At 45.9% G+C, this 15,402-nt stretch overlaps 1 protein-coding gene across 2 annotated transcripts in view; it reads right to left on the bottom strand.

The window, feature by feature from the left end:
* cfap299 (cilia and flagella associated protein 299) overlaps positions 1-14,825 on the bottom strand; it is a 68,192-nt gene extending 53,367 nt beyond the window's left edge. For both annotated transcript variants that reach the window (XM_056744932.1, XM_056744931.1), the window contains exons 1-2: positions 14,669-14,825; positions 12,919-13,043 (exon numbers count right to left, since the gene is read on the bottom strand). In XM_056744932.1, the coding sequence (XP_056600910.1) occupies positions 12,919-13,043; positions 14,669-14,779 (236 nt within the window). In that variant the 5' untranslated portion in view covers positions 14,780-14,825. The remainder of the gene's footprint in view (positions 1-12,918; positions 13,044-14,668) is intronic.
* Between the last annotated feature and the right edge of the window lie 577 nt (positions 14,826-15,402).

The following is a 15,402-nucleotide window of genomic DNA, read 5'->3' as shown; positions in this document are numbered from 1 at the left end:
TTTATATTATATCAGCACTTTGTGCAATGCAGCTTCCCTTTCTGTCGGTCTCTCGACGTTGTGTCGAGAACGACAGATGGGGTTCGCCCTTGAGAACCAATCAACTCTGACTACTATAGAAAAGGCCAATGAAATTTGGCGAATGCAATTTGCATGCCGGGCTCCGCCCCCGGAAATCCGGTATAAAAGGAGGCCGGCGTGCAGCATTCACTTACCTTTTGTTCTTCAGAGCCATCGCTCATGAGTACAACTCAGGATTCAATCCTCTACAACTACACGCTGGTGCTACGACGTGTTACAGCGGATCGTCCCTTCCTGCAGCGACCTTCCCCTGGGCGTCTCGGCGGTTCCGGAGGTGTTAGAGATTTTTTCTAAAAGTCCTTTTCAGGACTGACTGAGCATTCTCCAGCGCGGCATGTCCCGCTGTTCTCTTGGGTGCGGCACCCTCATCGAGGAGGGGGATGGACACGATCACTGCATTAGGTGTCTGGGCGTCCAGCACACTGAAGCAGCGTTCGTTGACACATCTGCCTGCACTGCGGGCAGATTGTCATTCAGAAGTTGCGGTCACGGGTGGCTGTCTTCCTACGGGAACCAGCCACCATTTCGTCTGCTACCCGGGCTGTGACATCTGTGGCTACGGCCCCGATGACCACCCACGTTAGCAGCGTTAGTGATACGGGGAACTCTGCGAACGTAAACCCGCCAGCCAAGTGCTCACGGGCCGATCGCACCCCGATTCGCTCTTCTGAACGTTCCCCAACCGGCGGTGGCATACCGTCCGGATCCTCACGCACACACTCTGAAACGATGTGTGACGTAGATGAGATGTCGCTCGCAGCATCGGAGGGAGACTGGCATCCGACTCTGCCGAATCCAAACTCCACCCCCAGCGGTCGAGTTCAGGAGGAAGCAGAAGTGATGTCATCCGTGCTAACCCGGGGATACATGGTTCCCGAGGTCGGTGCGCGGTGCAAACCGCGCCCACCCCGGGTGCCATGTTTTTCCCGGAGGTGCATGAGGAGCTGTGTAAAACTTGGAACGCTCCACTCACGGACCGTTCCAGTGAAACCAGCTCCGGCTCCCTTACTTCCCTCGATGGTGAGGCAGCCAAGGACTGCGTCGAGATCCCCCGGGTGGAACGTCCGCCTGCGGTGCACCTGTGCCGCGGACGGCTACCACCTGGGGGGGGATCGACCACTCCTACCGTCCAAAGCACGTAAGACTTCGGCATCACTGGTGTCGAAAGCTTGCGATGTTGCGGGCCAGGCTGCCTCCTCTCTCTATGCCTTGGCCATCCTGCAGGTCCGCCAGGCCAGGGCGTTGAGAGGGCTCCACGAGGGTAAGGCCGACCCGGGTATAATGCAGGATCTCCGTGCCACCGCTGACAGCGCTCTACGGGCGACTAAGGCGGCGGCACGGGCCCTGGGTCGGACGATGTCCACGGTAGTGGTCCAGGAGAGACACCCCCGGCTATACCTTGTGCAGAAGAGTGACAGCAAGGAAGTCCGCTTTCTTGATGCACTCATCTCGCAGGGTGGGTTGTTGGTAACACCGTCGAGGACTGCGCTCAGCAGTTTTTTGACGGCGAAGCAGACAGTGGCAATTAACCACATTTTTTTCACGCCGCGACTCGGCCGCCTACAGGCCTCCGAGATCTCACGTGACGTCTGCTTCCCTGCAACCCAGGACCCTTTCGACATCGGCTCCGGTTCCTGTGCCCCCACAGGCGGCACCCCGGAAGCAGAGGTCGAGGGGGAAACCTCCACCCCGTCAGCAACCTCCTCGCGAGAAGGGACACTGCCGGGAAGACCCCAGGGAGAACAACATCGGGCCCGAACCTTCACAGCCACGGCTCTGATCGGTCGGTACGGGACGACTCCTGCCTCGTCACCAAAGCCGGGCCCTTGTTAGGGCTTGGCGCCCACTTACTCACTGAGTTTTCTGTTCTCCCCGGGTTTACTTGCAGCCGATCGCACACTCCACTGGACTGTGCTCGGCGAACCGACCTCACACCCTGGCGAGGCGTGAGGTCGTACACATATGACAGCCGTCACCACTCTCAAAGCGACAGTGCGTGCCGTTGTCCCGCCAGGCAGGTAAGCAGGCGGAGCAAAAACCTTCCCTCCGGGGACTCCCCGCGACATGGTTAGCGCCGCCAGCCGACGAACCACCCCCCGTGGGAATGATGAAGCAGACCGTCCCCTTGGTCACCCTGTCACAGTCCCTGGGAGCTCGAGAGCTGCCCACACTGTCTCGCTGGCTAATGAGGGCGGTCCGTCTTGGTTACTCGATCCAGTTCGCCAGAGACTCACCCAAGTTTCGGGGCATCATCTCTCCCTCTGTCAGAGGCAGGGACGCCTCCGTACTTCGGGTAGAGGTCACCACCCTTCTGGCAAAACAGGCATCGAGTTCGTCCCTCAAAACCAAGATGTTCAGTGGGTCACCACCCGCACTTCATCGTTCCCAAGAAAGACGGCGGGTTGCCCCCAAAGGCTGCGTACCCTGAACAGAGCACCTTCACAAGCTGCCATTCAGGGTGCTCACACAGAGGCGCGTCCTGACATCTATGAGGTGTCAGGATTGGTTCGTGGCAATCGACCTGAAGGACGCTTACTTTCATGTCTCGATCCTCCTCGACACCGGCCGTTCCCACGGTTCGCGTGCGAGAGGCGGGCATATCAGTACAGAGTCCTCCCTTTCGGTCTGTCCCTGACCGCCCTTTCTCCCTGAGAGGAGGAAGGCGAGCGGGTACTAAACTATCTCAGCGACTGGCCTATCTTGGCACACTCGCGAGATCTGTTATGTACACAAAGGGACCTGGTGCTCCGGCACCTAGGTCGATTGGGACTCCAGGTCAACCAAGAGAGGGGCAAGCTCTCCCCAGTGCAGAGCATCCTCTTTCTCGGTATGGAACTCAGCTCTGTCACCATGTCGGCACACCTGTCCGCAGTTGTGCCCAACCAGTGTTGAACTGTCTGAAATGAACATTTTAGGCAGACAGCGGTCCCCCTGAAACAATTCAGAGGCTCCTGGGACACATGGCGTCCTCGCGGGTTAATACCCCTCGAGTTGATGCACATGACACCGCTCCAACACTGGTTTCAGAGTCGAGTTCCGAGGAGAGCGTGGCACACCGGCAGCAGGCGCATGGTGATGCCGCCCTGCTGCCGACGCACCATAACCCCTAGTCTTTATGACTTTTTCGACGGACTCAGGTCCCTTTGAGCAGGTTATGAGGCAGGTCGTGGTGACGACTGAAGTCTCCCTGCAGGGGTGCGGTGTAGTGTGCAACGGGCACGCAGGTGGGGTGTTGGACGAACCCCCGCCTGCGCTGGCATATCAATTGCCAAGAGTTGTGGGCTATGCTACTTGCACTGAGCAGGCTACGGCCTCTCGTGCGAGACATGCACGTGCTGTTCCGAGGACAGCACTATAGCTGTAGCGAATACAGATCGTCAGGGTGGCGTTCGCACACAGCAGCTAAACACAACTTGCTCGACGCCTCCTCCGGTGGAGTCAACAGGTGACTCGTTCCCTGCAGGCCACACACCCCGGGCAAACTGAACTAGACAGCCGACGTGCTTTCTCGCCAGTTTATGCCTCGTGGAGAGTGGCGACTCCACCCCCGTGCAGTCCAGCTCATTTGGAGGCTGTTCGGGTAGGCCCAGGTAAAACCTGTTCACCTCCCGTAACACCACCATTTGCCCGCTTGATAGTCCCTGCCCTCGGCACGGATATCCTTGCGCACAGCTGGCCGCGGGATGGGCGGAAGCACACCTTCCCCCCCCCAGGAGCCTTCTTGTACAGACTCTGTGCAAGGTCAGGGAGCAGGAGCACCAAGTGTTATTGGTTACACCACACCGGTCTTACCGCACTTGGCCTCAGAGCTGATGCTCTGGACAGCGACTCCCCCTGAACCATTCCCCTGACAGAGGACCTGCTCTCTCAGGGGAAGGACACGTTCTGGCATCCCAGATCAGACCTCTGGAACACCCATGTCTGGTCTCTAGACGGGACGAGAAGATCCTAAGATGGCTACTCCCCCTATACGGCTGAGACCATCACCCAGGCTAGGGCCCCATCTACTAGGCGGTTACACGCCTCTAGACGGTGCCTCTTTTCGTCCTGGTGTCTTTCTCAACGAGAAAGACCCACTGAGGTGCTTGATCAGGATTGTGTTCCCCTCCTCACGAGACTGGAGACTAACATCTCCCTTCCACACTGAAAGTGTATGTAGTCGCTATTGCCACTCATCACGACTCAGTCGGTGGAAAGTTTCTAGGGCAACACGACCTGGTCACCAGGTTCCTAAGCAGCGAGAGGGCGGAATCCGCCTCATCTCCGCTCCATACCCTCTTGGGACCCTAAGTGGTCCTGGGGAGCCTCAGGGCCCCCCAAAGAGCCCCTCGGAGGTTCCGATCTTCCTCATAGAGTAAGACGGCCCTCCTGACGGCGCTCACTTCCTTCAAGAGGGTAGGGGACCACCGAGCATCCTCCGTGTCCCTGGATTGCCTTAAACTCGGCCCTGGAAACTCTCACGTTATCTTGAGACCCAGGCCCGGATGCGTGCCCAAGAAGTTCCCATTACTCCCTCCGGGGCCAAGTGGTGAACTTGCAGGCGCTCCCCATGGGGGAGGAAGACCCAACCCGATTAGTGTTGTGTCCAGTACGTACTGGACCGCACGCAGAGCTCTGAAGCTCTGACCAGCTCCGTGTCTGTTGGAGGACAGCAGAAGGGGAAGGCTGTCTCCAAACAGAGGCTGGCGCACTGGGTCGTGGACGCCGTTACGACGGCATCCCGATCTCAGAATCTCCCATGCCCATTGGCAGTGAGGGCTCACTCCACACGGAGTTTAGCCACCTCCTGGACACTGGCAGAAGCGCCTCTCTAGCAGACATCTGTAGAGCTGCGGGTTGGGCTATGCCCAAACACCTTCGCAAGGGTTAACAACCTTCGCGTAAACCCGGTGTCAGCCCACGTCCTGCGTGGCGACATGTAGGACTGGCATCCGGGGGGGCGTATGCCTGCGAAAGCACCTTTCCACCCTCTAACAGGTTGGGTCAATGTGCTATTTACCTTTTCTTCTTACCCGAACACATCGCTAAGAAACTGGTACCTCACCAGCCTCCCTTCTTACCCAGACACTGGTTAAGAATAGGCATTCCATCCATCACCAAACAAGCACCCCCTGGGGGCTGGCTGGGCAGAGCAGCCTTCCCCCTTAGGCCGGGATACCATGTGAGCTATCACAGATAGCTCTAACCGGACCTAGTGCTACCGGACGTCTGTAACACCCCCTCCGTGGGCTGTTCCGTCTGATGTATCCTCATGAGAATGGTTCCCACTCCTGGTAACCCATGAGCTTCCCCAGGTGGGCCTCCACCTCGCGGTTAACTACTCAGTCCGCACGTTCCATGCGTTCTCCTCCAAGGACGAGACCATACCTATATCCACCATATTCCTCCCCACGGGTAGGAGGTGGCCTCTGTAGCGCTTCTCTGATTAAGAGTCGCGCTTACCCGGTGTAAACTGATCTGGACGGCCTCTCGCCTATAGAGAGCTAAGGCCCCGTCCGTGAAAGTTACCGGTCAGGGCTGTACCCATCTTTCTCCAAGAAAGCTCTGGAACCCCCCGACCACCACACTGGAAGGTTACAGTCTCACGAAAGCTTCGAGATGACACGCCCAGGCTTGTTACCGTCGCTTCGCTAGAGATTGTGACGCGATACAGCGTTGTGGCGTTTTCCATAGGCAACCCCATCTGTCGTTCTCGACACAACGTCGAGAGACCGACAGAAAGGGAACGTCTTGGTTACGTATGTAACCTCAGTTCCCTGATGGAGGGAACGAGACGTTGTGTCCCTTATGCCACGAACACGTATCGTATTCTGCTGCAGTTTGAGAGGTCTCAGGCTCTTCAGAACAAAGGTAAGTGAATGCTGCACGCCGGCCTCCTTTTATACCGGATTTCCGGGGGCGGAGCCCGGCATGCAAATTGCATTCGCCAAATTTCATTGGCCTTTTCTATAGTAGTCAGAGTTGATTGGTTCTCAAGGGCGAACCCCATCTGTCGTTCTCGACACAACGTCTCGTTCCCTCCATCAGGGAACTGAGGTTACATACGTAACCAAGACGTTTTCCTGGTATCCACAATTTAATTTTCAAAACTAGCCTGATAACAAGAGCAAAATTATAAAAATAAAATGTCTTTAATGTTTTCACTGCACGCGTGCCTAGTTTCAAAAATTAATATCACATCCAAATCAATTGGCCACGTAAAGGCAAGTAATAAATACATAGTCGCTGAAATAGAAACCGAAATATTTATTCCAGATCGAACATTGCAAAGGTCTATAACGGAAACTGAAATAAGATATTGTTATTCCTGACAAATCCAATTTCTTTTCAATCCTAACAAGCTGAGCAAGCTTGCCTCTAATCCTGGTGAGTTTGGATATTTCCTCAATCGATCTGAAAATAACCCTTATTCGTTGAAAAGTTCAAATCAAAGATTTAATCAAATATTTAGGCCTCCAGACATTTTTGAATCTGTTCACTCATAGGGATCAGTACAGTGAACAGCTATTCAATAGCCATTTCTTGCATATACATGTGATTTGATGGCATGGTGGCATATCATTACAAGTGACAATAGCACATCATTGCCAACTCTTCAGATTGCCAATCGGGTGAAAATCTTGTTATTCATACCCTAAAACAAAGGTTTTCATAACTGAAAGGGTTAACAAGGTCCCCTATAATTAAAGAAAAGTAAATTAAATCAAATAGCTTATCACTGTCAGTCAATTCTTTCTATTTCATATTAAATGTCGTGACTTGTCCTGACTTTACTGACTTTACAATGAGCTAGATTACTTCAGACAGATACCTGAACCACAGACACGGATCAAATCCACCATTACTGTCACATTTAGTAAACTAATTTGCTGGCACATCACTTCAGGTTTGCTGTGGTCTATAGAACACATGTGGGTACAACTAGCTTCTCAAAATAGTTCCAGCCACTAGAACATATCAGGTGGAATTTTAAGTCTCAAGTATTGAAACAAAGACCTTAGCAAGTTTATGTCGGCCCCCTAGTAGACGGATCTCAATAAACATCTGTTCTTCATCACTGGTGATGGCTATCACAGGTTGCTTAGTGAAGTGTGACACCCAAAGTAAAGAGGAAGGCTGTTAAAAAAAAACATTTAGAGATATAGTTCAGCCAAATTGAAAATTATGTCATAATTTGTTGCCAAATAAGATCATTTAATGAATATGGCAGTTGTGAATCCCTTTCATGCTTAGTAAGATGTAAGAGTGTGAAAAAAGCACCATCAGCCAACAATTGTGAATCAGATGTCATTCAACTAAATATAAATGTGGACCACACAGCCTTTGGAAAGAACAACCACAATTATTTCCATTCATTAATACCATTCATTTCACTGACTTCGGTTTTATGGTAACATATGTAAGTATTGAGAACTTTTCTTATTTCAAACCTTAAATGTCAACTAATAACAAGTATTATGGGGTCTCAGGTTCAAATCCTGCATGATATAAACTGTGCAAACTTGAACAACCTTGGAGCTGAATGCGAGTGCATATCCCCTTCTAAGAAATACAAGATAAACTGGTTTAAGCTGGTCTCCTAGCTTGGTTTTAGCTGGTGAAACAGGCTGGTTTTAGAAAGGTTTTGCCCACTGTATTAGCTGGTCAAGCCGGTTTTAGCTGGTTTTTCAGTAGGGTCACATACCGGCTGCACGTGGTGTATGCACTTGTTTGCATTACTGTATATGTCATGATATCACCGGACAAAGTCAGCAGATAAACGATAGAGCAGCAGAGTGTTAGTATTACAACTCTGTGTGGAATCTGCTTGTTAAATCTGTCATTGCGCACCAACGCTTACGGGTCAAAAAGCTCTATGAGATGCAAACAACAAACAATGCTAATATACATTACCCGTGAGCTGTAAAACTGCCGAAAAGCATTATTCTAACCTTCATCTCCATAACGAAATTGATAAAACAATTATGTTGGAGATTCCATGTGCCTGGAGTACACCGTGTTAAAGTGAGATATGAATAAACAGTGCTCATAAAAGGCTGTTCAAATACTAGCCTCACTTGAAACAAATGGAGGCTTGGAGCCAGAAATAGTATTCGTTACATCACGACCTAACAAGCGGATAGGATATTGCTGCACTAAAACAGGCCCCGACACGGATCACAACCACATCAAACACATAGCGAAACTCAATTAAATAAAAAGCAAAGTGAACCTATAACTAACAAATTGAACCCACTGCCTTTCAATTCCTCTGTATTAAGTACTGCTGAATTAGATCCCTGCTGCAAACCATTTGATTCTTTTCCTCAGAAGTCTTTATAAAATCAGCCATGTCAAAAAGTGGTTAGAATATGGTTGTATCAACCATGGAAATGAATGATAGTCCTTCAAAGTGACCTTGACTGTGCTTATGCTGACTAACGCATAACACATCATATGAAGATTATATTTTGTTAGACAGTGGCATGCACTCGAGTGCTGTAAACGTGTCGAAATGAATTGCTAAAGTACTGCACCAATTTTTCAATTAGCCGCATTTATCACCTCATATGCCGGGTCTTTATGGGACAACCAGCCCGGGCCAAGCTACCTTTGCCCATATTTACAAATACATGGCCGTGCCCTGAATAACAGGGCTGGAGGTCTTATTTCAGCCTATGTGAGCGAGGGATTAACACTCCGGTGCATATGTACAGTCTGTGTTCGCAGCAGGGTTTTACTTGGCTATGGATTGATGGCTCCAACCATCAGTTGAGAAAGGGGTGAAATTGAGGAGACTGGCATTTTTCGAAGGAGCCAAACAATGAACAAAGAGCAAGGCTGTGGTTGTTAGGGGGCTGGGGGGGTAGAGAGGGTAAGTTCTAGTCTCCAAAGCCTGTCACGAGCACGTGAGGTCAGGACATCTGCTGACATTTACTGCTGGACCCGGGCCAGCCTACAGGTTTCAGGGCTCCTGCCAGGGCCTCATATCAGGCCTGCGCAAAACCACCAGACTCCCCGGTCTCTCAGAAACTCGCACTAGAATGCTCGGAACCTGTGTGACCTTAAGCTTTTTGATCCACGCCTGGTGGTGCAGCTTTTATGAGGACACTGTGAATTGTAAACTCACACAGAGGGCATGAGCTGATTCTCAACTCGGCCAACACGCTAAACGCCTGTACGGGAAAAACAGTGCACAGTGCGTTTATTGCGTAATCCGTGCGCTCAGCTCCGAGCCAAATGCAGATCACTTCCATTCGCTCTGTATGGATGTGATTTATTAGCCTTCTGTGTAAAAAAAGAAATGCTGTCACTCATCTGCTTAACACGCATTCATCTTCAAGAAGTCACAGATGCAGTAAGAAACAGAATGAGCAAGAAAAGGAGATGGTGAGAAAGGGGTCAGGCATTCAGTGAGTCCATGGTCTATGTTTAAACACATAAAGAGAGCCTTACGTTTACTGTTACTGTCCATTATTCAATACAGTCATAAGTCATTGTGGAAGCACTTTTCTCCACAATGGCCATCTTTCAATCATCCGTCTCTTTCATTGAAGTTCTTCCCATTGCGTCCAGTATTGAGTTTCACACAAGCCTTCTAAGCGCAAAAATCCCTCCGTTTGTTCAATTGTGATTTGTTGGCAGGATAACACTATGCCTATCTGTCAAACCAAGCATGCTATGTACTAGCCTATAACAAGGCAACAAAAGGGCAACATCTGATTAGCATTCATAGCGCAGGCTTCCTCGTCTCTTGGTATTTTATTACCACAGGTGCAGGGGCATTCATTGATCAGATGCACGCTACAGGCAAAGCACGTCTTAATTGAAAACATCTCTATTTATACACCTGCAGGCACTAAAGGTCTCAGAGAGCTGAAGGATTGCTGAAAAGAGTTGGTGAGAAAGGAAGGAATGGAGGAAGAAAGAGTCTGATGATGGGGAGAGATTCAAAGCTTATTTCGCATAGAAATGTGACAGCAGGTCAATGAAAGATTCTCTTATTTGAATGTCTTTGTCACCTTTAATAACTGAATATTAAACTCAAATCAGTTTTGTACTCGACTCACACTTATGATGTCGTATAAAGGCTAATTCACACTGATCCAACAAACCTGAAACCCTGTTGGGGTTATACATATTAATATTGATCATATAAAATAGCATAAGCGATATTTAACTTCATTGTTAATCAATTTTTGCCGTCACGCCGACACATTTGTTTATTGGTCTGTCAACTACCCATATTTATTTTGAGATATATTTCCTACCTTTACTAATTGTATTTTTTTTGTGCTGAGGCTAGTAAAAATGTTGGCAGGTCAGGTGAAAATCGAAACTACAGGCCCCCACAGGCCCCAGTGTTGTTCTCTGATTAAAAATAAATGAATAAAACTTGGCACATACCACATACTGTAGCTTCACAACATCTCTTATGTTACAACGGAGATTGCAACACTGTATTATTGATTTTTACTAAAACACACCAAATAACTTTGGTATGCTATCCAAACAACAGTGGAACTGATAAATCAAAAGTTAGCTTTACAAGAATTAATGAACGTCTATCAATTACAGTATTATCGGTTAGTTTCAGATTGTAGTGGTGTAGGCGGGGCGAGACCGTGGTTCGAGACCGGTGAGTAATTGTTAATGAGCGCCAGCTGTGCGCGCACCGGTCTCGAATCACGTAGGAGATTGGGGGCATATAAGAGAACGAGCGACCGGACCGTCAAAGAGAGAGGACCGGGCCCAAACATGTTTGTATTTGTATTTATGTTTTATGTCTTTGATTAAATGTCTGCCGATCCCGTCTCCTTCTTTCCTTTTATTGAACCTCTCTACACAGATATTTATATCCTTTTCCACAATATAAAAATATGTCTAAATCATCCTGAATTACATACTTAGGCAAAGTACAAAGTAATCTTAGAGTTGGAGTGGATAAGTATAATAACCATTGGTTGTGGATAGCTATAGTACTTAACCTAAGATCGGTACTGAAGTGATAGGGCCTTCATGTGGAGGACCTTTATGAAATCCATACAGTACGATTCAAACCAAATATGAATAATATTTAGTTAGCCTCAATCTGCAGTTATACCCGCAAAACAATTAACAATTGCCCCAAGTAAATGACAATTTATTAGCGTGGAAACACATTTAGACATACAGTACACATGTTGTCTTACTTTGATTATTAGTAAAGGTCCTTTGTGTAATACTTTGTAGGATCTATTGACAGAAATGCAATATAATATACATAACTATATCTTCAGAGGTGTATAAAGACCTTCCATAATAAGGCCTTATGTTTTTATTACCTTGTAATAAGTTTTTATCTATTACATTGTAATATGTTTTTAGCTATTTCTGTCTACATGCACCGCAGATCCGCACGCATGGAATTCTCCATGTTGTTTCTAGAGTAGCCCTAAATGGACAAACTGCTCCACAGAGAATGTGAAGGCGATGTCACGCCCTATGTTGGGAGAATAATACGCCGCTGCTATTTTTGTTTTGATATGTACCGTTACTGGTTTAGTTTGATATATGGAGAAATCGAAAGTGAAAGAAACATGGGCTTTTCCTGAACCACTCTGTGTTATGGAATTGCAGTGTTTTAACACGGCAAGAACGACCTGCCTTAAATATTTTTCCTAATCAAACAAGAAAAACAAAACACTGCATTGAACGCACTACCAGCCATCCTCCCAAGATGGTGCAACATTCAACGCTCCGTAACATCTATTAACAAGCTCTATAGAGCGTGTTTCGTAAATACGTTATATTCTTTGGCAAAGTGGCGAAAATGTGAAGACATCTCAGTCCTGTGTCATTCAGGGTGCTTCGAAAGGAAGGGTGGAATGAGCCGTTGGATGCAATTTACAACCTTACCACTTGATTCCGGTACATTGAATACACTGGACCTTTAACTTTTAGACCTTTTACTGTAAATGGGGATAATGAGGAATGTTTAATAAATGTTACTAATTTGAAGGAAACACAAATTCTAATTTTGTAGAATAACGTTTAAACTTTTAGCTGCATTATTGTATGAAAGTAGTCTTTTCTTACTTTCTATTCAAACCTTTTTTTGTTATATTATTTTACTGAGACCAAAATGTCGGACCATTTTGACAAGGGCTGAACACCACAAAGACACGTCTGCAGGTGGTTAGGCAGGGGAGCTGCCGCAACCAGCCCGAGAAAACACAAATATAGTTCTCCAAAAATGTTTCCTGAACCCTCACCACACCAACTATGCAATCATCTTCCACGTTAGAGTCCAAGTTTACTGCATCCCACAAACATACATAAACAAAATTTTGCTTCTCTCAAAAGCAATGAAAGATATCTAATTCTAGTTTTTATGTTAAAGGAACACATGAGCCAACAGGTGCGATGATAAAGAGCATTCTTGTCAACCAAAAAATCATTAGGGCTTCCGTCCAATATATAGTGGGTCTAAAAACATGGCTATTGTGTCGATACATTTAAATCCTATGATCCAAGATCATCTGTTACCATTATCCTGTAATCTGATGTCCTACAATGAGTGCGTGTCATTCTTTTATTCATTACTTAACTATACAGTCCTTCATGAAACACAAGGAGAACAAATTTCTGTGCAAACAGTTCGTAAAACCATTCCTACAAGTGTAGCATTGAATTGAATGTGACAATTTACGCAAGAATGGTTTTACAAATGATTTACACAGAAATTCATTCCGCTCGTGTTTCATGAATGAGGCCCAGTGCTCTTACTGGAAAATGCTAATTCATATTCTTAAGGTCACATACCGGTGCGAAATGTGAAATCTGTCCCCTTTTAATGGTCACTATATGGAATCTTACTTCTGTTGGCTCTTCGAAGCAAGCCTGGAGGCCACGGCAGCTGCTTTCATTGTCTCAAATTCCTCCCTCTCCAAACTGCTACCCTTGTGGCCCAGCTCCACCAGCTGGCGGGCCACTTCCTGATCCTGTAGGAGCAATAACACAGATCTGCTGAGCTGGATTGGGAGAAGGGTTGAAAATGAATGAAAAATCTAAAGAAATCTGTTGAGTTTAACAAACCGCTTTGGCGTTTCTGTACAAACAGACCAGTTCATTTATGCCATATTAGTGCTAGTTTTGTGCTCAAATCCTTTTTCTATCAATCCAATTTTCGTATTTGTGTTATGATGACAAAATAACATGAGCTATGCTGACAGTTTTTTTACTTTTCGGATCAAGGATTTTTCCAATATGTCATTGGAGCCTATTTAAAGTAGATATCAGCATTTCCATATGATTTAGTGGGATTCCTTATGGCCTCAAAATGAGGAACTGCTTTCATGTGGCTATAGAGCATTAAGTTCCTGTAGCGAGCTGCTTTCTAGGATGCCTGGAGGTTTTTATGCTTCTAATGATATGCTTCAAGATATATTTGCAAAGGGTCACTCTTACAATTTCATTTTCTGTTTTCAGCACTAATTAATTCAACTAACCATATTGTTTATTGTATGACTTATTTAAAATCCAAGGTCTAAATCTTAAAATCAGAGCTGCAATACTTCCTTGGATAGATTCCTGACTGTTTCAAGACATGGGACACCTTACAGTTTAATTCCTGTAACCAGAACTGAGCCTTCACACATACAAACAAATTCATATTACGTGTCTGAATAGCCCCCTAGAGTTCTCATTTTTTACAAACCACACGCTAGGATCACTGTTATGGACAATTCCTCCATCTCAGGCTTGATTTATGTATAAACTTCATCCTCCAAGCACCACAAAATCATACAAATCCCAAGCAAGCAAGCAGTCACATTAAAAATGTTATTTGGATATCCAATTGAGGTTTATGGGGGACAGAGTCAGTTTTCTGGGATCAAACATTTTAAGTGTCGTACTTTTTCTATGACTTTGCCTCACTCAAAAGTCTTATGTTTACAATACATAATTTATTTAATTATATTCAGTAATAGCCTATAATTATAATAATATAAATAATAATATTAGTAAATAAACAAAATACTCATTAAATAATTCAAAAAAGTGTTTCTTTATCAATACTGTAGAAAATACTATGTTTTGAAGATAAATAAGAAAGACAAAAAAGTACTATAGAGAAACGAAGAGGCACCTGTTGTGGCTGTTTACACTCCAAGAAGTTCCCCACTAACCACTAGGTGTAGGTAATAGTCTACATCTTGTTTCATTGCAGAAGTATCATGTCGCCATCTACCGGCTAACTGCTATACGTTTTCATATGCAATAAAAAATAATGTCTTGCTATAGAGAGGAGTTATCCTTATGTTCACAGCTTGTACTAGACAAAAATAAAGTGTTTTTAAAAATAAAAGGAAGAGACAAGAGATTTCAATATATTTCATATGTTGTCCCAGAATCAAGGGGATTCCATTTCCAATGATGCAAGGTAATCGCTTAACAAAATCACGTTATGCATCACAATTGAATTTATATATAATGTCTCCTGTTTCATTTCACTAAAGTTACATTTATAAAACAGATAAATCATCATTACTCAGTTGGTTAACGTTTCATTTTCATACTATAGTTAGATCTCCCTTGTTGATGAAAATGAATTTTAATATTTCACCTGAAGGTAATATAGATCCAAAGGTTTAATTTGAGTATCCAAATAGTCCTCAAAAGTGCGAAACTCGTCCCCGATTTCACTCGGAAAGCTTGCACCCCTGTCGTCCTCCATCTTGTTTACACTGCCATAGCAACAAAGTCGATGAATGATGCCTTATCACGTGCCCTCGGAAAAGTGTGCTCGGAGTTTCCGAGGAAAAAATGGCACATGAACGCCATCCGTAGTCGGGCTTCCTACTGGGAGAAAGTCCCACTTCAACCCGGAAATATCTCTATAGGAATCTGTGCTCTTTTAATGTTTGCATATTTCATCTTGTGTTATTTTCACATTATAAATAAGCCTATTTTTTGTCCCACCTTGTATACCAGCAACGGAATAAAAATTGCAAATATGTGTCCTACAAATACCACAAAAGAATGAAAATAACAAACATGTTTAAGCCCACCCAAATCTGCCTTAACATTAAAATGCTCACGCTTTAAGAAATGTTGCCCTTTTAAATGAAGGTAAAACATCCCGTTGCTCACACAAAGCACAAAAAGGCTTATGCACAGTTGCATAAAGCACCTTAAGTTTTTCACATAAGTGTTAGGCTACTCTTAAGGGGTGATTTCCCTTTACCATAGACAATAGGAGAATAAAACTTAAGGTATATTTAAGGGCACACTTATGGGAAAATTACACTTAAGGTGATTTATGCACCCGGGACTTAGACCTCATATTCTATTTTGAGG

The sequence above is a fragment of the Triplophysa dalaica genome, chromosome 4 (assembly GCF_015846415.1).
Source record: "Triplophysa dalaica isolate WHDGS20190420 chromosome 4, ASM1584641v1, whole genome shotgun sequence".
Lineage (NCBI taxonomy): Eukaryota > Metazoa > Chordata > Actinopteri > Cypriniformes > Nemacheilidae > Triplophysa > Triplophysa dalaica.
The sequence above is the reverse complement of the archived record's forward strand: the minus strand, read 5'-3'. Positions and strand labels throughout refer to the sequence as shown.